The sequence below is a fragment of the Tiliqua scincoides genome, chromosome 3 (genome assembly GCF_035046505.1).
Source record: "Tiliqua scincoides isolate rTilSci1 chromosome 3, rTilSci1.hap2, whole genome shotgun sequence".
NCBI lineage: Eukaryota > Metazoa > Chordata > Lepidosauria > Squamata > Scincidae > Tiliqua > Tiliqua scincoides.
Window position 1 is genome coordinate 112,418,887 of NC_089823.1, and position 23,195 is coordinate 112,442,081.

General features: G+C 40.2%; 1 protein-coding gene across 3 annotated transcripts in view; it reads right to left on the reverse strand.

The window, feature by feature from the left end:
* DZIP1 (DAZ interacting zinc finger protein 1) overlaps window positions 1–23,195 on the reverse strand; it is a 32,216-nt gene that overhangs the window by 8,386 nt on the left and 635 nt on the right. Inside the window, exons 2-11 of one of the 3 annotated variants that reach the window (XM_066622031.1) lie at window positions 17,180–17,264; window positions 14,338–14,459; window positions 13,327–13,488; window positions 11,779–11,916; window positions 9,850–9,912; window positions 7,877–8,017; window positions 7,012–7,060; window positions 6,769–6,831; window positions 3,203–3,247; window positions 540–685 (exon numbers count right to left, since the gene is read on the reverse strand). In XM_066622031.1, coding sequence (XP_066478128.1) covers window positions 540–685; window positions 3,203–3,247; window positions 6,769–6,831; window positions 7,012–7,060; window positions 7,877–8,017; window positions 9,850–9,912; window positions 11,779–11,916; window positions 13,327–13,488; window positions 14,338–14,459; window positions 17,180–17,264 — 1,014 coding nt within the window. Of the gene's footprint in view, window positions 1–539; window positions 686–3,202; window positions 3,248–6,768; window positions 6,832–7,011; window positions 7,061–7,876; window positions 8,018–9,849; window positions 9,913–11,778; window positions 11,917–13,326; window positions 13,489–14,337; window positions 14,460–17,179; window positions 17,265–23,195 lie in introns of those variants that run through there. The other 2 variants (XM_066622032.1, XM_066622033.1) reach the window with 2 other exon arrangements.

A 23,195-nucleotide genomic window follows, 5' to 3' on the forward strand; every position in this document is an offset into this window, starting at 1 on the left:
CAACGCGATTCCCAGAATTGCGTCGCTAAGGAGGGGTAAGGGGGGTGCTTTGCACTTACTTTGAATGATACTTTGAAACTTTGTTAAGAAGCTATGCTTTCACTACAGTTTAGCATTGGTATCATTAAGAGGAAAGGGAGAGAATGTGAGCATGACACTCATGATAGTAACACCAAACCATGGTTAAGTGTGATGTCTCAGCTTGGGCCCTTTCTCTCCTGTTTTCACAGTGAATTTATATGAAAAGTGTTTCAATGTGTTAATCCACCAAGACACTGATAACAATTCTAGTCTCCAGTATCTCAAGAAAAAAAAATACAACAATTACTGTATATATGTGTAAGAACAGACTCTTTATTGCAAACATTACAAAAAGACTGCAAACCGAAGTCAAAACAGATTCAGAGTGATGTCCATAGCCAAATGACATGAGAAACTACAATTGTCCCAGGACGACATCAAGAGAATAGTAGGGTACTAAAGGGCACAGGAGTAGTACCTTCCCCTCTACCTGCAAAAATAGTTTAAAATGCTCTTACTGATTTAATTCCCAAGGATTCCAACTTCTCTGCTAGGGTCTGCTCCAAAACAGCTCTCAGCTCTCTAGTTAAAGAAGGATTGCTCTTCAAAGTATGTATGATATGATGCTTACTCTTCCCTACTTTGGACTCGTTTTTCTCCATTTCTGAAACATAACAGGTAAGCAAGCCAAGGTGACAATCTATGCTATGAACAAATTACTTAAAAAACTAAAACTGAGGGAGTGTCTTCAAAAAAGTGCATTAAAGATATTTGCAACATCTCATGTGGCCATTTGTATTGCTGTTTAATTAATTTTGGCCTGAGTTTGGTTTGGCTCTGAGAGTGAAGTTCAAATCTTTGCTTGGTTACTGAGGATCCTTGGGCAAGCCATGATTTTGGCTGTGACATCTCTCTACGAGGATAAAGAATAAAACATTTGGTTCATGGGAAAGAGCTACAGAAACAACAAGAACAATAACAATTATAATGTTATCATCATAATGTTCCACATATTTTCACATGCAAGTCTGCCTGTTCACCTGAATTCTCCTAAATCACATCATCAGGCAGGAAAGGTACCATAAGGAAGCCAAGAGGGACAAGAAGGTAATAATTGTGTTTAGAGAAATATATGACATTTCATCTGGACAAAAATACCCTAAAATGTGGCCCGTCTTTGGGAACAGCTGCAAAGAAGGCAATGGATGTAAGATGTCTCTATTAGAGTACAGGTGTAAACATGTCTTTCCGTGGTTGCTGTCTATGTACAGTCTGAAGACAAATGTATTAGAGTTGCAGACATTTCTACATACAGGTGGGGCCTTAGTATCCATGGATAAAGAAATCCACCATTTCAGTCCCTTTAAACCCCCTGAAAGTGACCGCAGTTGTGTGCTGGTCGCTTCCAGAGGGCTTTCTGAAGCCCACAGAGGCTGCATGCCTGCCATGGCCTCTGTGGGCTTCAGAATGGCCATTACAACTGAAAAAACACGACTCAGGGAAGCCCTCCCCTGGCCTCAGAATATCTTAAGAAGGTATAAAAACATCCAGTGTCCTCGGGAACACTCCTCGGGAAAAACATCCTCGGGAAACAAAGTAGTGTTTTTTGGCAGTAATGGCCACTGTGAAGCCTGCAGAGGCTGCAGGCAGTCGCGTGAAGCAGGTAAAGCAGCCTTGGGGCAGGGAGGGGGTGAAACTGGGAGAGAAGGCTGCAGGAGAGGGTAAATCCAGAGGTGATTGCATTCACCGGATCCTATCACCTATCCCCACAGGGTCCTCTGAGCTCAGCAGAGGCTGTGAACGTCTGTCCACGGTATCTGCCGGGCTCAGACTGAGCTCTAGAGCTCAAAACACGTAACTTCCAGTTTCACGGAGAAACCAGAGGTGATGTTTTTAATGCCTTATAATGCACTGGAAGGCGTGAAGAAGTCCTGGAGGGTTTGTGAATAACACTGTCTTCCTTTTATGTAAATGCAGTAAGTCTAGAACAGACCTTTAACAGTGAGAGGACACATTCTGCTTGGATAATAGTACAGTTTTTGTAATTATAAATACTGCTTTGTATTGCTCACAAAGCTAAGTTATCACAGAGACAAACAAGCAAACAAATCATCTTAGGTCCACCTAAGAATGCATTAATCCAGTAGAGGCAACTATAGCAAAACCTTGCGCTTTTGTCGGGTTAGGAACCAGAGCAAGGATAAAAGTTAAAAGCCTGCAAATTTATTCTGACCAGTGAAAGAATAAATAACTACGTAACAAATGCAAACATGTGCAAATCCTAAATAAACAGAAATGAAAGAAAAATAAACATAAGGATGCCGACAAGCATTGTTGGATGAAATTGCACGAAAGAGGAAAACAGGTGAACAAAATTTCAAATGTGATTATAACTGAAAGCAGTTGAAAGAGTAAAGTGATGAAAGTCAAGCATGCCTATATATGCTTTTCATAAACACTAAATTGAATTTGCATGAATGATAATAATTTGACCATTCCAAAAGGTATTCAAGAATCAAGTACTGAATGGCTTGTTAAAAATTACACTGAGCTGCTAGAAAAAAACTTACTACATCATTTCAAAAGTGCCAGCGCCCCCTTTCATTCCTCTTTTCAGTCTCTGGGTACAACTTTGGGAGTCAAGGAAAAGGATCATGCTGCAGTATCCCAAAATATGGAACATCATGATACAAAGTCCTGGGAATTGCAATGGATTTATGGGGGGAAAGAGTCAAAGGATGGCTAGGGTTGTGGAATGGGCTGTAATTGGTTTTTCAGGCAGATGAGCACAGAGAGTTAATGGACAAAAACAAGAGCCAAGTTGCATGAGGAAGTGATGGTTGAAATATTATGGCTCCTGATCCTATCAGAAGTCTCTTTATGTGGCTTGAAAATTTCATCTGCCGTATTGAAACTATGCTTTGAAGTCTAGGCAACATGCTCTGGAAACCATTTGTATTCTCAGGGCCCAATCTGATCCAATTTTTCAGTGCTGGTGCAACCATGCCAATGAGGTTGGGGAGGCAGTCACAGAGGACTCCTCAAGGCAAGGGAACATTTATTCCCTTTCCTCAAGGCTGCAATGTGACTGCACCAGTGCTGGAAAGTTGGATAGGATAGTACCCTCAATAACGCATTTATCATTAAAGAGCACAAAAGGTTGGACTGTTCCTCTCATTACCTTTTTCATCCTCTGGAAGCTCCTCTATGGGCTCCAGCACGTGTTCTAATAATGAGGAAAAACAGGAACAGCACAGACAGAAAGACAGACAGGGAAGAAGTAGGTCAAGAAAAAGGTCCAGAGGATGAAAATCATGCAGAAGAATCTATGGAGATACTATAGAGAAAATTAAGAGAAAATTATTTTTCTCTTAATTCACTGACTTCAGAGCTGAGCAGAATGAAACTTCTCAAGTTCAAAGTTATAGGCACTACGCTGATATGGTATAAGATATGCTAGTATCTTCAGCCACTGTACATGAAAGAGTGATGTATTTACTATCATATTCAACTAACATATTCAACTACCTCAACAAGAACAAGCCGTTATTCATATATAAGCAAAGTGAACAAGGGATAGCTGTCTGAGATGAGAACAAAGAGGCCATAGACAGGACATACTGGGTTTATCTGGATGCTATTCTCCACCCAGTCTTTACTTCTATACATCACTATGTATAAGTCTTAGGTTCACAGATTACCACCCAACCTTTTGTACTCACCATGCACAGAAGACACCCCCTGAATCAGAAGATCCAGGGGGAGGAAGAGTGTGAGTCTGATCTTCCTCTATTCCCACCACGAAGAAAGAGAGGAAAAGAAAAGTCATCAAAGCAGCCTCTTGTGGCCTCTTGGTATGTTCAAAAAGATCAGTGGATTAATACCCTCTTTTCCACTTGTGGGATAAAATCCACCAACAAACCCTATAAGACAAGTTGTAAACTAGGGTATACAGGTTGAGTCTCATTCACGAGGGTTCCCAGAACTGAGTTCTGAATGCTATTCTCCACCCAAAGTCTTTACTTCTATACATCAATAGGTATAAGTCCCAGAACTGAGTTCTGGAACCCTCCTGGATGGCAAAAATCAAACTATAGCAAATCAATTTAAAAAACAAACTTCCTTTGCTCAGGTGATTAAAAATAGCCTTGCTGACGTTTATGATGTTAACATAGAGTCATTAAGACTATCAAACAATCAGTCATACAAAAAATCAGTCAATCAAACAATCAGTCTCACTCCAGGCGATTATTAAGGATTATCTTTTGTGTTTAGGGGGAAGGGAGAAGGTCTTGGAGAGAGAATGATTGATGGATTGTCAGCTGGCTGCCCTCTAACTATTGTAAAGGACTGTTTTCCTTTAATTTAAAAGGGCCCTTCTCATTCTGTTTAGATAAAAATCTCTATAACAGTAAGAAAAGTATTTAAAGGGGTGCATTTTTCCCTTTCTCCTGGGATCAGCACATTCCTTCTCATTTGCAGTGACCATTCATGTTGAGTCAAATCTGTGTATAAAAAATCTGTGAATAACAATGTTGGACCTGTATTTTGGTTTCCTTTCCCTTCTCTACAAACCATCTAAAAGTCATGACTTAACTAAGTCCAGTTGATTTCAACAGAAATTAGATGTGACTACCATTCTCTAGATCAGGGCCAAAATCTAATCTTCCACTGATTTAATGCACCCAAAATTCTGATGCACCTTATTTATTTCATTTTATGCTATCCTAAATATAAAGTCAGTTTTTATTTGATTTATTTATTTGTTGAGTTAGATGACTCAACAAACCATGGTGTGCTGAGTTTGACCGAGACCCAAATGATTTGCAAATCCATATGCTATTTCTTCCCCTTATGGATCTTGTTTAACCAAGAATCCTGCATGCCCTTTGAACCTGAGAGCTGAGATTGAACTACAGATACATTTCATTTAATTCAGTGGAACTAAACCATATGTGGACTCTGATGCACATTTTACCTAGGTTTGCTTTTCCAAAAGTGATAAAGGATATCAGATGCAAATATTGAAGTGATATTTCCAAAATTGCTTTTCCAAAAGTGATAAAGGATATCAGGCTTCTATATTGAAAAAGAAAAAAACCCGAATACAATCTTAAACACAATCACTCATGAAATGTACAATTGAAAACTCTTGTGTTTTCAATAAATTTATTTGGGGAAAAAATACAACACAGTCTTACCATACTCATACAATCTGTTGCTAGAAAGGAGAAGAATTAGGATTTCTCCTTTAAGGCATAATTTTGAAATTAACTATAAAAAGACAAGAGGGATGAACAAGGTAGGAGAAGAGAAAGAGACAGAAAAGACCTGCAGAGATAATAAAATAGATAATCACCAGCAAAGTCATTCAAAATGAGTACGCAAATTGTTCCCAAACATTTTGCTTTGACTACTGAAAAAGGATCACTGTTCTGGTGCATTCAGGAGAATTACGAACAACCACAAATCCTACTGAATATACTATAGAAAACAGTATCTTGAATTATAGGCATAGATTTAAGTGTAAAGAAAACAGTCCAACACCTGTCCCCAACACCTGAGGAGAGAACTGAATAAATCAAAACAGTGACTGACAAAAAGTGTTGAGAACACTGCCTTAATCTTTGACCTTTCAAAGTCCAATTGATACAATCACTTCAGTTCATAAGACCGTTATTGGCATAGCAAAGCAATACAATCGGGTGACCTGACGGCTATAACATGCCTCCACTGAAGGTACCATATTATGAGTTCTAATATATGATGGCCACTTCAAATAACTGAAATATAAGAACAGCAGAGGCCATGCAATTTCATTAGTCCTCAAGCCAACATTGTTTCAGAGCTAGTTTCACAACATGTCTCACGTCCTCAGTGTATGTGGGAACCAGTAAAGAAAAAACAGAGCTTAATTAAATTGTTTAATCTATAATTGTACTATGATTTATATGTACTATGGGCAGGAGGTCTGGTCTAGAGGGTTGAGCCTCCAACTGCCTGAAGATAACATCTGAAGGTCGCCAGTTCGAGGCCACTGGCACAATGAACAGCAAGACCTTGAAGCAGCTGACAAGCTGAGCCGAGTTATTCCACCTGCTCTTCGGAAGGAGCTGCTTGTCAGCCTGTGTGCGAAGAGGCCAGAAAGTGATAACAGATCGCAAAAGTTCCATCTGAAATGTTGTGTGGTTCTTGAAAGATAGAACCTTTCTTTAATTGTAAAAATTCCTACGGGGATTTAAACAGCCTGCCTATGTAAACCGCCTTGAATTAAAGTCTGAGGAGAAATCTAATGACCAAGAAAGGCGGTATATAAATACCTGTATTATTATTATTATTATTTATTCAGGGTCAACCCTATCATAAGGGAGATAAGGAGGTTGTCTTAGATAGCTGATTGTGGGTGCGCTCAAATACAGTATTGTTAATATAATAATTATGTTTGTGATGCTGGGGGATTGATTTTCTATCACAGGATCCAAAATCTCTTTTGCCAGTCCTAAGTTTTTAAAATTTATTATAACCATGTAATTTTGTGCTTGAAAGGGAAAAGCTGCAATTTTGACTGGAAGCAGAAATAATTATTGTACACAAAGAAAATGCCAACACTATAACTACAGTGAGGAACCCTAACACTGATTTTTTTGAGAATGTCTGGAAGACTTCAATGGAAAAATTTGCTATTATTTATTGTTGTCTCAAAAGACAATAGAACAGTAAAATTTGCACTGCTGCAACAAAACTTACCACTCATAGATGACAGACTTGCTTTAGGCTGAAACACAGTCTGTGCTGAAGTTTTCACTGTAACTGCAAAGAAACAAGATATAAAGTATAGATTCTTATATTTCCAAATAGACTTTTCACAGTACAGTGATTATGCAATAAACAGGCATTATTTTCTTACTTTATATATTTGTTAAGTTTGATGAGCAAACAGATAAGAGCAAAGATATTTTAAAGTTTATCTTGCTTGTCATTTTAACTTACCATCAGAAGACCTGATGTTTTCCACCGACTTTGTAGCCAATTTTTGTATCTGAAATACAGAGTTAATAAAGAGTAGGTACAGATTTTAGAAATGAGAATAGTTTGTATGGTTGCAACAAAATGCCTGCCATGTTGATAGTAAGAGGTGCAAGATGAAGCGGATAAGAAGGGTGGCATTACCTTATCCAAGGCCCAAGAGCAAATGACAAATGGGCACCTAGCCATGCAGAGGCTCTCTCCCTGCAATGTATTTGGAACATGGAGGCAGTAGCCTGTCAGGGTCCAGCCCAAATGAGTGAGCAAGACACCAAGAGTACCTGCTCTTGATGGATTCCAAGAGAACCTGCTCTTGATGGATTCCAGTGACAGTGGGTCATGTGGTTAGGAAGAGACATTTTTATTCCTGCTCAAGGTGATTCCAACTGATCAAGCTGGACTAGGGAGCAGGGAGAAGTATGTTCCAATCCCTTGGTGTCTGAATCATTATAGCAGTGTTCATTCCAAAATGACAATGCTAAAAGCTGTTGCTTTGTGCCAGTGGAAGGACTGTTACACCCAATTCTATAAAGCCACCTGTAACACTGCAGAAACCAAGACCTTCTGATATAATTGAGTTTTTAATCACTATAACCAATAAAAACTAAGCAAGTTCCCTTCACCCTCCCCCACTTCCTCTTCTAGCTTAGAAATACTACATGCTATCATCAGGAACCTTGTTTGCAAAAACACAGAGTATGAAAAGTAGCTGATTGGGAAATATTTATCTGATAGTAATTGAAAATTTATCTGCCTTTTCAGTCCCGAAGTGAGGCCCTTTGCTTTGACCTGGGATTTTAAATAGGCAATGATCTTACACAAAACAGACCTGGTGCTTCTGTGCGATAACAAGGTCATTCTGCTCTTGAAGTCTTTGTTCTAGTTCTTCTATTTTCTGCTTATAGAACATGTTGCTTGCATTCAAGTCCTCAGTCATTGATGTTTTGAGACTTTCAATTTGTGACATAAGCTGAATGAAAAATATGGAAAAGTAAATTGATCTGCCATTCCAAATTACACTGTTTCCAAACATTCCAGAACTAGAGCGCCTTAAAAAAAATTGGAATCATTTGTATCCGCTTCCATTTAAGATTTCCAGCTAGAGAAAAATTTGCCCACACAAAATTCAAGCCAGAGCCTCTCCCACTGCTAAATACAATAGACAGATATCAATAAGCCTATGGGGCTCTTCCACTTCGACAAGCAATAGAGATACCTCACCTGCACACAGGACTGATTTGCTGAAGTTTGTTTTCTTTTAAATAGAATTTATTTTTGCCTTAACTGAAAGCTATGTCATCAATTAATTCTTGTAATTATGATTATAGTGACCCTTTTTTTGAAAAATATATCTTTAATTTCCCAAAGGAATTTCCAAAGACTGAAACACAGAATGATCTGTGATAGACTTTTGAGACTGTCACAATGCTATTTTAGAGAGTAGCCATGATGCTAGTTTACAGAGAAATTGAGTAATAGGAATGTTTGTACCAAAAGTACCTTTAACTACACCTTAACTTAAGCACCTTAACTACATCATTTTGCACTGTCCCCTTGCCTAACTCCATATGTTTCTCCCTGTTAAACTGGGAGCTGGAAATAAATCAGTAAGCACCACCATTTGCCTTTGTCATTCTAGTTGTCTGACTGTCTCTGGTCAATGTACTGATGCAATGTCGCCTGAACTTTCCAGCTAAATACCTGAGAAAGTCACAGTGGGCAAAATTCAATATGCACCTTCCTGGGAGTAGGTCTCATTGAACACAGTGGGACATAATTCAGAGTAGACAAGCATGGGATTGTATTATGAGACATATAAAAAAAACCTCACTTTTGGCCAAGAGCATTTCCCCGCTGACATGCTCCTGGATTTGCTGATGGTAACGTATACAAAGACATAAAAAAATACCCAACATGTTTTTGATTCTGACATAATATTTTTCACATGGGGAGCAACATGTTAAGGAGTATGCCAGAAATGGCAGAGACATTTCCTGGCTTAGAAGGCTGTGCTTTTTCCAACACAAAAAAATTCCTCAGTAATTGTTTTGTTCCACTTTAAAATGTGTTAGCCAACTTAAGCAAGCTAATTAAAAGATGGTGCATACATTAAATACATATGATCCACAAAGATGTATCCCAGCATACTTTTTAACATTTCTATAGAACCTGGGGTGCACCTTTTGGATCATACGATTCTTCATTTCTGCCACCCCAAATACTGCCACTTGACATACAGTTCAGTCAACACTGCTTTCTTTCAATATATCTGCACAGGAGAGGTAGAGGCACTCTGTAAAGTCATAATTGCTTCGAGCCATTTCCCATGCTAGTAAACTCCAAGAAATCTGAAAGCTCAAAGTGCTCTTGAGAGAGCCACCTGGTAACTTCAATACAGGGCCCGCACAGCAATCCAGAGACTGTTTGAAGACCCACACATCCAGAGGTGTGACTGAATTGTTTGGGACATAGATTCTTATAAAACGTCAGGTTTTTTTTATACAATTAAAGTTTCAGGAACACTCAAAATAAACAAAGCCATACAAGTCTAAGGCATAGTTACATTGTAATCACTTCAAAGATCAATTTCTGTATTTCAGTTCTTCAACACAAGAACTGGGCATGACATAACTTATTAGAACTGGAATATTCAAGTAAATTTTTCCTAACAAGACTGTATTATAAACAACAATTAAGAATGGTTCCAGTTCCTTGCATAATATTGTGAGTATATAATGTTTATTTTATTTCATTAAATTACAGATAGGCTTACTCTATGTATAAATTACCATGCAGTTTTACCTGTTGTTTTTCATTTTCATGTTCTTGATGAAGAGCTTGTACTTTTGAAGTCCATTTAGTTTCCTAAGTAAAATATAATAATACCGTTTGATCTTTTAAAAATGTGCCTTCTGTATTTAAATTCAAATACGAAAAATAAGTTTATATATAATTGAATGAATGAAAGAACTGATATGGACTGTTGCTCCAGAAAGCAACAGATGGAGTAGACCAACCACAATACTGGTATAACTTCACAATCTGTTGTGTTGCACTGACATAATCTGAATATGATGCATCAAGCAAAGTAAAGTGGCAAGGTGAAAAGTTGCTTTTCATACAAAACTTGCTTTAAGTAAGATCACAAATTCAAATGGGTCACCTAAAGATTAGGTCATTACAAAAAAATGTATATTAGCAGAATACTCAATACATATTTTGGCTTCCTAGAATGTTTCAGATGTTATCTGATTTGCAATGTATCATATGGAACTACTGAAGAAAAACATTTGTTTGCACAGATAGCCAAATTAAAGGTCATTATTACATTATGGGGGGGGGGTACATCCGTGAGTTTGCAATCCGTGGATTTGACTCAACATGGATCACAAACCCATGTTGGAGGACCACAGAGGAATTCCTGGACGAGACCAGAGGTTGTGCCTGGGAGATCTTCTGAGTTGTGGAGAGGTTGCATATGACTTCCCCACAACTCAGAAGGCCTGCTGGAATTTTCTAACAAATACTTCTGGTTTAATGAAAACTGGAAGGCTCTGACAGGCCTTCTGAGATGCAGTCCAGAACACCTCTGGATGCAACCAGAAGGCACTTCCAGATGCGTCCAAAATCTGACCGTGGATCTCCCTGAACCTGCAATTGACCTCCCTGGTTTCACTAGTTATTTCACTAGCAGAAGTCGAAGGAGAGAAAGGGAGCAGGGAGGCTGCAAGAAAGGGGGATAGGTTTTGGTGTGTGACACTGCTAACAGATCCACCCCCTCCAGCATTCTTCCCACCACTGTTACGCCCACCTCCCTACCCAGTTCTGCCCCCTCCCCACCCCATTATGCCCTGCCTCACTATTTCCTGCATCTCCTGCATACTTACAAGGTCCAGTGGGTGGTGGAAGAGCCAACAACATGTGCAGGAAGGCTCCGGCCTTCCTGCCAGTGTCCCTGGCAGCGTGCTTCCAGAGCACCTTTTACTACTGGTGCTGACTGCTTTACAGCTGTCAGCACCAGCAGAAGAGGTGAGACAACAACCACAGCTGGCAAGTATAGTATTGGACCACGAGTCCTGTTACTACTTTGAGAACAGCCATCATGACCTTACACACTAATGCAGAATTGTACAAAGTAGATCATGCTTCATTCAGTCTGCTCCTTGTTTAGCTACATTCTGTTATTCATAATGGAAATTATGCATTTATTAACTAAATTCTGTTTTGCAATTAAGTATCATGGCCAGGATCCAATGAACCACATAACTAGTTCCAAGCGCCAAAAGTGCCTTTTGAGTTTCCATTTCTCATATAGCAGTGCCCAATGCTTCATGGAAAACTGGCTTTCAAATTGAATTTCAAATGCAGTTTGTGACATGCAACAGGAGTGTGCCATGTAAAGGAAAAGAGACAAACATCCTATTGAGCCTTACTAATGTAACCAAGCCAAAGTAGCCCTTTGGATCCCTGAAAATTATAATTGTTATAGAAGATTTAATTTTCTAGTACAAGATACACTTTCTAAAGACTATTAAGTATCAGACACATTTTACTGTGACTATGAAATCAAAATTTATAAAAACACGACTCTGAAAATTGGTGCAAGTAGAGATGGCAGCTGAGGAGTGCCCCAAGGATTTAGAGTATACATATTCATGTTCTATCTTGTATAAATAAAAACAAGGGAAATAGTACCAGTGATTGAGTTTTAGAGTTTATGTTAAAAATTACCTGTCTTTCCAGAAGCTCCATAATGTTCTGGTGATCTACACTGTTCTGAGGTTTCTCTTCTGAAAATTCAGAGCTATCTTTTAATGTACCTAAATTTGATTTCAGGTGTTTGTTGGACTTCTGTACTTCTAAGAGATGCTAAGAGGGGGAAAAAAAGTTAAAATCCCAAGATATATTAGAAGAAAGAACTAGAGAACTGGAGCTTGACAGAGATCAACCTATGATATTAAAAAGAGCTACAATATTTTGCATTATACAAAGTATTTCTAACCAATGAAATAGTCATAGCACAGTTTTGTTAACCAGTCAACTTGGTTAATCAGTATTTCTGCTCACCAACTGAGTTTGCTGGTTAACAAACACGCCATCTGCCTGCCAACCTCCTTGCTCAGTTGTAGGACAGGCTGTGGTGCCACCTCCCTCTACAACTTCCCTGCTTCCTTCCTCATGAGAACCCTGGAGAAGTGTTTGAGAAGTGGAGAGGCTCCATTCCTAGAGTGCCCTTGTGAGGAAGGAGGGCAAAGAGAGAGGTGCTTTGCAGAGACAAACCCTGTCTCATAAGTGAAAGAGGGGGCTGGTAGGCAGGTGAGGTGGACTTAGTTACAGTAAAAGTTTTGTTAATTAGCATTGGTTGATTAGTGCATCTAAAACCCATGCAGTGGACACGCTTGCATAGGAGTCCATGAACTGCACAATTTGCCCACAAAACTGGAAAGTTGCTTAGCAAATATAAACATTTAAAATATATTTTTACAAAAACGTAACGTAATATTTAACACCCACACAACAATTGCACTAAATAGTTCACTGCAGAAAGTCTATGACAAAAATAATGCTGAATTTTTCACAGTATTGTTCCCAATGATCCCGATGCAATTGGTGCAGCAGCTGGTACATATGAAGAGCCTTCTAAGAATAGCAGTAACACACTGATCAGCTGTTTATTTGGGGAAAAAGATAATGTCTTCAACCCCTTTCCCTTGTTTCCCTGCTGAACTACTGAAAGGAACAATTATTGCTTCTAAGAGATCTCCATGTGTGCAGTTTTGGGGCTGTGCCCACACGCACAGTTGGGTCAGGGCTACTCAGTACAATCCAGTGAAAAATTATGATTTTTTTCCGTAGAACGTTATAGAAATGAACAACTGAACATAATTTTGGTCTGAGTGACCGGTTGTTCATCCTGATGGGGATATATGAATGGCAATCTTATTTCAAAAGGCCCCAGACAGGAAGGGAGCAAATGTCTGTCAAAAGCATTTTTGAGAGAATGGAATTTCTGAGCCCTGAATGATTACGTGCTGCTCTCTCCTGGCAATTTTAGCAATAATCTCTAATGCTATGGTTTATCAGGTACAATGTCTCTAGTTTCCACTGGTTTATCAGGTACAATGTCTCTAGTTTCCACTATGCTGCAGCTTACCAGAATTTTAAAAGTTTAAAAGCTCCAAATAGCCAACTCAGAATAAAGTATTCCCAACAAGTGATCAGGCCAAAATCACTTCATAGAGTAATATGCCATCAAAATTCCAGATTTCAATTACCTACGTTTTCTAATTCTGTATTTTTTGCAGTCAACTCTTTAAATTCCATCATAAACATTTCTTTCATCTTCACTAATTCACTGGCCAATTTTTCTTTTTCTTCTTCTTTCCACTTGTGAAATAACTGCCGAATTTCCTCTTCCCTTGATGTGTGTTCCTCATATTCCTGAAATTAAAGGCAATCTGCTGAGAATTATCTCATGGATTTAAAAAAATAGTCTTCTTGAGAAAACTGAGTTGCACCTGGTCATCAGCTAAGCACTTACAACCTTAAGGCCACAATCCTAACCAACTTTCCAGCACTGACATAAGGGCAATGCAACTCTGAGGTCAGGGAACAAATATTGCCCTACCTTGAGGAGGCCTCCATGACCGCCCCCGCCCCGACTGCAGGATGCAGCACATGCCCCACCGGCACAGCTATGCCAGTACTGGAAAGTTGGTTAGGACTGCGCCCTAAATTAATCAAACTAAAAGACAGAGTAAGGCAATAAATTGTACAGGCACATTTGGGTATTATACACAATGGACTCTGGGTACATCTATTGAAAATGAGAACTCAAGCACCTATCAAAGATGGCAGAAAGTTGAAAATCAAGGTATAAAATGACAACTGACCAAACAAACTGGATTAAGAAATGACAGATGTTCTCATGCTATATGATAAAAGTCTTGGAAAGTATCTAAAATCCAAATAATGATGTCATCCAAAGGGAGCCAATGGTAAGAAGGAACCAGGTGGTTTCAAGAGATATAAAAGATTCAAATGTAAAGTACCCTACACTCATTTGATAGTTTGGCTAGAGAGATTCAACTCTACACATTATCAGATTAACCTCAGTCAAATTCCTGAAAGCTTCAGAAGAGCTGACAGAATATAGAAAGATTTTATCTTCAATAGGTTGATCTGGGAAATTTAGGAAAGCTTGCAGGATCACTGTCTTAATTTATTATTTGTAATAGAAATTATGTAGATTTCAGTGCAAATAGAGTAGCAATGCCGAGTATGTCCCACCTTAGACAATCTGACAACATGAACACGCTGCTCAGCTTCTAACTGAACCTTGGTGAGCTGTAACTGCTCCTTCAGTTTGTCAATCTCCTCTTGTAGTTTATCAGTCTGTGCTCTTTTCTTATCTGTTTGAAAGAAATATGCTTCAGTGAGACTTTTTTGGGGGGAGAGGGGAAGAATATAGGTCTTCCAAGAGAGGCATTTAAAGAACGATTTTGTGAAATCTACACTGCAGACTGCAGCACCTGGTTTTTTCTTCCTCAAGAGAAAATCATCCAAGGACTACAAGAAGGAACAGTGCAAGGTACTTCGAAAAGCAAGATTTCAAAACATACTTATGAAATGTTTGATTCAACATTTCCCTCAAACGTCACCCTTATTTATTTATTTATTTATTGTGCTCTGCAACGCATATAAGCACAGCATCATCACTTTGTGAATAAACAAACTCATTGAAGCAACATCCACCTTACATAAAGATTCCTATTATTCTTTAAAACCATTCTCTCCATTTATACAATCTTAAAATTTAAACAGTAATTAAGCACAGTATAATTGGGGAAGGAGGTCAAAGTATAAGGGCAGGAGGTCTGGTCTAGAGGGTAGAGCCTCCGTTAGCCCAAAGATAACATCAGAAGGTTGCCAGTTCGAGGATACCAGCAGCTCCCTGAACGGCTGAGAATGGCGAGACCTTGAGCCAGCTGACAAGCCGAGCTGAGTGATTCCACCTGCTCGTGGTGTGAGCAAGAAGTGTCTTGGCTGTCCTCCATGTGAGATGGAGCTGCTTGTCAGCCTGTGTGGGAGAACTCAAGGCCAGCAGTGAGACCAAACCAGGAAGATCCATTCTGAAATGTTGTTGGTTCTTGAAAGAGAGAACCTCTATAATTGTAAAAATCCCCTTGAGGGATTTAGAAATGCCTGCCTATGTGAACCGCCTTGAATAAAGTCATAGGAGTAATCCAATGACCAGAAAGATGGTATATAAATACCTTATTATTATTAAGAACATAAAAAAATCACTTTTGATCAAGACAAAGGCCCTTCTGATCCAGCAAGCTGTTTCTTACAATGCCCCACCAGTTGCCTCTGGTAAGCCCATAATCAGGAAAGAAAGACTCTCCTGCCATTGCTCCCCAGCAACTGGTATGCAGATGTACACTGCCACTGAACCTGGAGGTAGCACACAGCCACTATTAGGCATCAAGATCTTTTCATCCATTAATGTGTCCAATCTCCTTTTAAAGCCAGCCAAGCTAATGGCCAAGACCACAACTCATATCAATAAATTCCACATATTAATTATGCATTGTGTGAAGAAATACCTCCTTCTGTCTGTCCTAAATCTCCCGTCAGTCAGTTTCATTAGATGACTCCTGCTCTATAATTGTTTTCCTTGACCTAAAGGCTGCATGCAAAAATACCGCTAAGCCATGATTTAACTATGATTTAACGTTATGTGCATGAGCACAGCCTCAAATCTGCACCCTTCCCTGCTTCTCTAGATTTGAGGGGAGAAAATTAAAAGCTTCTGGATTCAGTTTTTAGAATAAACTGTAGTTTCTCATTACAGTACAACTTGGGAAACCAAGATCTGAATGCACCATTTGTAATCCTGGCTTGGGAACTAACCACAATTAAAATAAACCAGTTTTCTGAGCCTACAGTTCAGACCTTCTCATTTCTTCTCATGCATTTAAACAAAATCTTAATTTACTGAGGTATAAGAAAGAACAGTGTTATTTTCAGTACCTCAGTTGTCCTATCAGCTCCATTTTTGTGGCTGTTGTAGTCGAAGAGCCTTAGAGTTGGCTACAACAGACTGTACCAGCACTTCAAATTATGATGAGAAGAATACAAATCCACACAGTAGCAGTTGCAGGAGGGGGGAACAATATGTTTTGCATGCGCCTCAACGTGCTGTGTAAGAGGCCCCTTCCCCTTGCCTCCAAGGCTTTTCCGGGCAGCAAGAGCAATGCAGAGGAGATACCTCTGCATTGCTCTCATCACCCAGAATGGCTCTGCAGGTGAGAGGGAAAGGCTGCTTACATGGCACACTGAGGCGCCTGTAAAACATACCGTTTTGCCCGCCTCTGGGAACACCACTGAATCAGCACATAAAGAGAGAACAGGAATGGTAACAATTGTAACAGAGAAAAAGCTCTTCTCTTTCAAGGGGATAAACCAAAAGCAAACCATTGTGTTTCACACATGCAGAAATACATGCAAAACGTGCTTGTTCCTGATTTCTGGTTATTCTCTCACCCCCTGCAGCCCCCCCATGCAACATCCCATGTTGCTACTAAACATCACCGAACCTTCAGGAGCAACTTGGGGGAGGGCTGCAGTGGGGAGGAGGAAGCAGGGATTGTGCATATGGGTGTGCACATGGGTATCCCTTGTGCAAATGGGTATGAATCAAACCCATGGACTTTGCCCCACGGCCACAGATGACCGGGCACTTTGGAAGCAATTAATTTTTATCATGCCAGATTTATGCACATCTAGATATGAGACACTTCTGTTTGACCTGTTTGAGACACTTCTACATTTATTCTTGGTAAATCTGTAAAAATGGAGAATTCAATTCATTCTGCAAGTCAGTTCACTACTTTCCAATGGAACTTATTACTAACCTTTATTAAACTAGAGCCACTGGCTCCAAACCCCTTCATCTCTGTTTAGTAACTGCTTATTACACTTAAGTAGCTTTCATATAGAAAAAGATAAATTTGTTTCATGCTAATTCTGAAACCTATACAGTCAGTTTGACTTCTTTTGTAAAAATGTGGCTAAATAAGTCTTTATTTTGGCCACAGTTGAACCGTCAATGATCTACAGAACTCACCAATGCGTGATTCTTCTGAATGGCGACGCTGCAGATGACTGTGCAGAAAGGAATAGTTCATAAAAGCTTTGTCACAAAATTGACACTGCAAAATAAAAAAAATACAGCAAAGCTGGTGTATACAATTGTTTTAGGTACAGTATTTTCAAAGAATTAGTTCTGCATATTTCACTGCTAATTTGGCTCTGTTCTTCAAAAAATATTTGCCATTTAAACTGAGCTATTACTAACAGACAGACCATTCCAGGCAACTCAAAGAACTGTGCAGGCATAAAATGGGACACGCAGGGTCCAATCCTAACCAACTTTTCAGCACTGACCTAGCCGCAATGCAGCCCCAAGTTAAGGTAACAAACATGCCCTTACCTTGAGGAGGACCCCTTGACTGCCATCTCACTGCAGGATGCTGTGCATGCCACATTGGTATAGCTATGTCAGTGCTGGAAAGTTGGAAAGCTGGTTAGGACTGCTCCCAAAATCTGTAAGTTATGGAATGGTTTTAAACTGTGAATTAACCTTCCACACAATTCTAAAATTTTTGACTCAGAAGGCTATCCCATTGAGCTTAAAAAGACTTATTCCCAGGCAATTTGAGGACTGCAATGAAGGTGTGACTTTTTGTCTTGCATAGTAAAACTACTTCAGGTCCATAAAAATATGTGTGAACATAGTTCTGAGGTATGGTCCTAATTCCATGTTTTCCATTTTGTTTTCCTCAATGCATATTTTTAAAAGTGAAGAAAAAATTAAATAAAAAATAAAAAAATCTATTCCAAATGTAAGCAAACTCTACATTTGCAAACGGAACACTCTTTAAAACACAGGTACACTGCAAATATATCCCTACTCCCATGAGAAAATATGCACACAAACAGATTCTGTACGTGGGCAAGTGAAGCAGGGAGGAAAAAAACCCACTATCCAGCATGTCTAGTCCTAGACATCAGCAATCTCCTGTTCAGGTAGTTTAGAGAAGGAAGCACAGAGCTGGATCCAGTTAGGTACAAGACTGAAGCTTCTATGACAAATTAAACATCTTTATCTAGTTAGCAGTCAAATCCTAAACTTTATTAACAGTAAATAAACTGTTAGGATATGCATATTTCTTCATTTTCATATCACCATAATAAGAAATGTGCAAGTGCTAACTGCAGGAGCAAGACTACTAAGGGCACCAGTGTGTAAATGATGAAGCACTTAATCCAGATTATTTCTACAACTTGATGCTATGTGGCCAGTCTGGCAAGCTTGCGTGATATGCTTTGGGACATAATTCTTATATACCTTTGTTCCACTGACCATCAAAAGCTTAAAATATCAACATGTTACCAAACTGTGCTGATAGATACAGAAACAGAGGGCACAATCCTAACCAACTTTCCAGGACTGACCTAGCCGCAATGCAGACCCAGCGTAAGGTAACAAATATGCCCTTACCCTGAGGAGGCCTCCTTGACTGCCTCCCCACTGCAGGATGCAGTGCATGCCACATTGGCACAGCTATGTCAGTGCTGAAACGTTGGTTAGGACTGTGCCCAGAGTCACGTTTACAACTGTTCTTGTGGGACAAGTAGCAGGTAAACATTGCTATTATTTAAAATACAGGTGCAACCTATTTATCCACGGATTTTTTATCTGCGGATTTGTCTCAACATGAATGGGGTGGGGGGAATTGAAAGTCGCACACACCTCCATTTCCATTCAACACAAAACACTGCAAAAAGGCTCCACCTCACACAGGCAAGAAATAGCCCCGGAGCCATGGAAGATGTTCCCCATGGAAGAGGGAACAGAAACACTCCTGGAGCCCCTGAGCCAACAAAGAGGCTGAGGAGGGGAAGGGGGCCCCCCAAAAAAACCTCTGTAGCCAGAACATGTGCAGCAAGGTGGAACGTGTGCTCGCTCGCGCTCGCTCTTTCTCTCTCTCTCTCTCTCTCTCTCACACACACACACACACACACAGGGGCAGGTGAGGTAGTAACAGAGGGGATTGCTTTAAAAACCCAGGGGGTGCTTGCCAAATTCCCGCCCCCCTTCAGAATGAGATGGTGCAGGTTCTCCGTGCTCCAGTCTACGGAAACAAAACAGCCCAGCAAGCAAGTCTTCCCAGCAAGCCAAAGCATGAGATTTAGGCTACAATCCGATCCACACTTTCCTGGGAGTAAGCCCCATTGACTAGAATGGAACTTACTTCTGAGTAGGCAGGCATAGGACTGGGCTCTCAGGCTACAATCCTCTCCACACTTTCCTGGGAGTAAGCCCCACTGACTAGAATGGGACTTACTTCTGAGTAGAAATGCATAGGACCGGACTCTTAAAAGCTCAGTATCCCACCTGTGAAAGAAACGGGACAGCAGGCAACAGGGAGGGCTGAGTACGGAAGGGGGAAGCGACTGAGAACCACTGCCTTAGTTTCCTTCCATCCAGAAGTGTCAGGCTGCAATGTATTTGCATAATTCTATGAAATTTAGCACAACACATTTTTTCTTGCATAAACAGGCTCCACCTGTATTTTTATCATGCCTTTCAAACCACAGGTTTCCCAAGGCAGTTAACACTCAAATAAATACAAGGTTCTGACAAAGTTAAATGTCTAATACCTCTGGTACTTTGGGGCACACACTACAGAACAAAACAGGTAAAGGGTTTGGTTCAGATGTACAGGTCCAACCTTGTTTTACACGGATTTGACTCAGCATGAATGGCCACTGCAAATGAGAAGGAATGTGCTGATCCCTGGAGAAGGGGAAAAATTTTTCCCTTTAAAACCACAGTTTAAAAAACTGCTTTCCTTACTGTTGTAGATAGTCATGCAAGCAATTACAAGTATAACCTAATTATCCATGGATTTTTCTATCTCAATGGGATGAGAAGGGCCCTTTAAATTAAAGGAAAACAGTCATTTAACAATAGCCTCCTTAATGTGAGAGAGGGCAGCCTACTGATAATCCATCAATCATTCTTTCTCTAGACCAGGGGTGTCCAAAGTTTTTGGCAGGAGGGCCACATCGTCTCTCTGACACTGTGTGGGGCCCAGAAAAAGAAGAATTAAATTACATTTCAAATTTGAATAAATTTACATAAATGAATATATTAAAGATGGAACTTATATGAATGAATGAAGGTCTTGCAATAGCTCAATGCCTATAAAAGGCCTTGCACAAAGCAAGTCCGGCCTTTCTTTTGCTGCCACTGCTGCATCCAGATGTGAAACAGCAAGCAGTGGAGGGAGCCCTTGTCCCACAGCTCACATGAGAGATCGAACAGTTGCATCAGGCCAGCACGGGCTCCAGCAAGTCTCTGAAGGACCAGAGATTCATTGGAGACTGGGGGCTCCCTGAGGGCCGGATTGGGAGCCCTTGAGAGCTACAAGGTTTGGGCACACCTGCTCTAGACACTCAGACTTCACTCCAAGTCGGTGACCCTCCCCTGAGCATGTGAAAGGAAGAAAATCACTTTGCTCTGCCTTTCTAAAGAGCCTTTGTTTCTGGAGAGAGACTGATTGATGGATTGTCTACTAAATGAATCTATCTTACATCACAAAGGTCAGCAAGGCTGTTTTTAAATCGCCTAGCAAGGGTCATTGTTTTTTAAATGGATTTGCTTTAATGCTATTTTTGCCATCCATGTGAGTTCTGGGAATGGAATAATGAGACTCAACCTGTAGTGATAAACCATGATTTTGTATTACTAGCAGGAGCCTTGGACTAGCATGTAGTAGCTGAACCTGAGGTTTGTGCTAGTAATGCTCAACCATGGTTTGCTCATGGTAGTATTACATCTGAACACATCCAATATATTCTCTTTGTCAGAGCCAGAACTGGGAGCTGAATTGTATGCAGTGTTGCCATAATACTGCAGAAGAGAGATTTAGCAGTGTTCTGAATTTACAAATGCATGGTCTTGCAATCTGTTGCTGTTCCATCTGCTTCAAACATATACACCTTCCTTAGGGACTACATTTAAAGCAATCAGCTGGCACAACATGAAACATGTATAGATGCAGTTTAAGAACATGCTTAGTGGAAGCAGATTCTTACCACAGAATTCCCAATTATCATCTAGTATTTAAAATTCTACTACTGATAGCTATCATGCTATTAAAATATAAATGCTTTGAAACAGACACTAGGAGCATAAATAATTAAGAGACATTTGTGCTGGATGAATGCAAGAAATCATAAAGCCATTGTGGAAAGGGCTGAGTGCCAAGGAAATGCCTAAACACAACAGGAATCTACTGTTGAAAGAAGTTGCCCAATCCAAACTAATTTGGCCCAATGTCAACTAATGGCCAGATCCAAATGAGGGCCTGTGCAGCAGAACATGCGTCCCACCAGTGTGTTGTGGTGCAACAGTGCCATAAAGTGCTTTGTGACTATGCAAGGGCCGGCATGCTGGCAGGAAGGTCAGTGCCTTCCCACTGGTGCTGGAAGTCATCAGAAGGCCAACCAGAGCATGCAAATTCAGCGCAGGGGTGTGGAGAGGGCAGGAAGGGGATTGAATGGAGTGGAGGGGGGCGGAACAGGGTGGCAATGGGGGCAGTTCAATTGGATCCAGGAGAAGGTAGGATCAATGGGTGCCGGTACATGCTGTATCCAAACCCCCTTCCCAGGCCTGTTCCACCTGCACACAGCAATGTGAACTTGCACCAGTGGCATTGCCAGCACAGGTCCGAGTTGACCCTTTGTGCTTCTGAGGCTCACCCAGGGGCAGCCAGAAATTCCCCATGGGATGTAGTGTAGCCTTCCTACTGGTGCTGCTGCATCACCGCATGGGGATTGATACTGGATTGCACCATAAATGCATCATATTGGCTGCAAAACATTAGTATCCAACCGGGTCCTCCATTATAACTGCCTCACTGACTATAACAGTTATATGTTTTATCCCTCATGCTATTGCTTTCACTCACATGCACTATTGATATATGATTGGTAGTGAAGAGTCACATACTGAATTCTTGAAAGAAGTTCCTTATTCATAACAAAACCCCATAAATTACTTATAAGAATAAGATTCATCACAGTGAGAAGGGATATTGTTTGATTTTGGCTAACTCAAAATGATTACATTTGAATAGTAGTGCCAATTCGTTATCCATTTCTAATCAATATAACTATCAACATATGCTCCATAAATAATATATTAATGGTTATGGTTTTTTTCTATGATGATACATAAAACATACTGAAATGATGCTCAGCTAGACTTGAGTTCTTAGATATTGGGGCAAAAGTGAAAAATGTGACTGCATAAGGACCCTGGCCCCTGCGCACTGACACTCAGGCTTATCTACTTATTTACTGGCAGTAGGATTATGTGGTTGAGTGTTTTCAGGAATGAAGATTACAGGGGCAGATAATGTGTAAGGAAGGGCTTGAGCAGAAACATTTTGGGTATAACCCAAGCACAGTTACACACAGTTAAGTCCCTTTTGTTTCAGTGGAATTTTGTCCCATGTAACTGAACATTAAAACGTAGCCTTTATTTTTCTGCAGTATCATACGCTTAGTGACAGGCAAGTGAATATTCGAAGCAGTGCTTGTAAAAATTAGTAAAAGGCAAAGAATCTGGTTGCAGACTGCAATAGAATGAAGTGATGGAATACTAAGGTGGTAAAATGAACTTCAAAGTGATCAGGTAAGGGCACACATTATGGAACACTTATCTCTGTTAAAAAACTACTCACTGCAACTAGAAAATAATACAGACTGGGACAGAGGGGACAGACTGAGCTAGAACTTTCCTTCCTGAAACTTTCTTTTCCTTTCTGACTTGCAGAAGGTTTTATCATGGAGTGCTCGTAAATGGTGACTGTTACCTGCAATTCATTCTACCCCATGGGTACACTAGGCCTTGCTGTCTGATACACCAGGATAGCTTAGAGCAGGGTGGCTTAACTTTAACAATTGTGCAGAAGAGGAAATTCAGCAAGTGCAGCTGCTTCTGCATAACTGTTAAAGGTCCAGGAGCCCAGAAGTTGAAAGGTTTGCCACCCCAGCTTAGAACACAA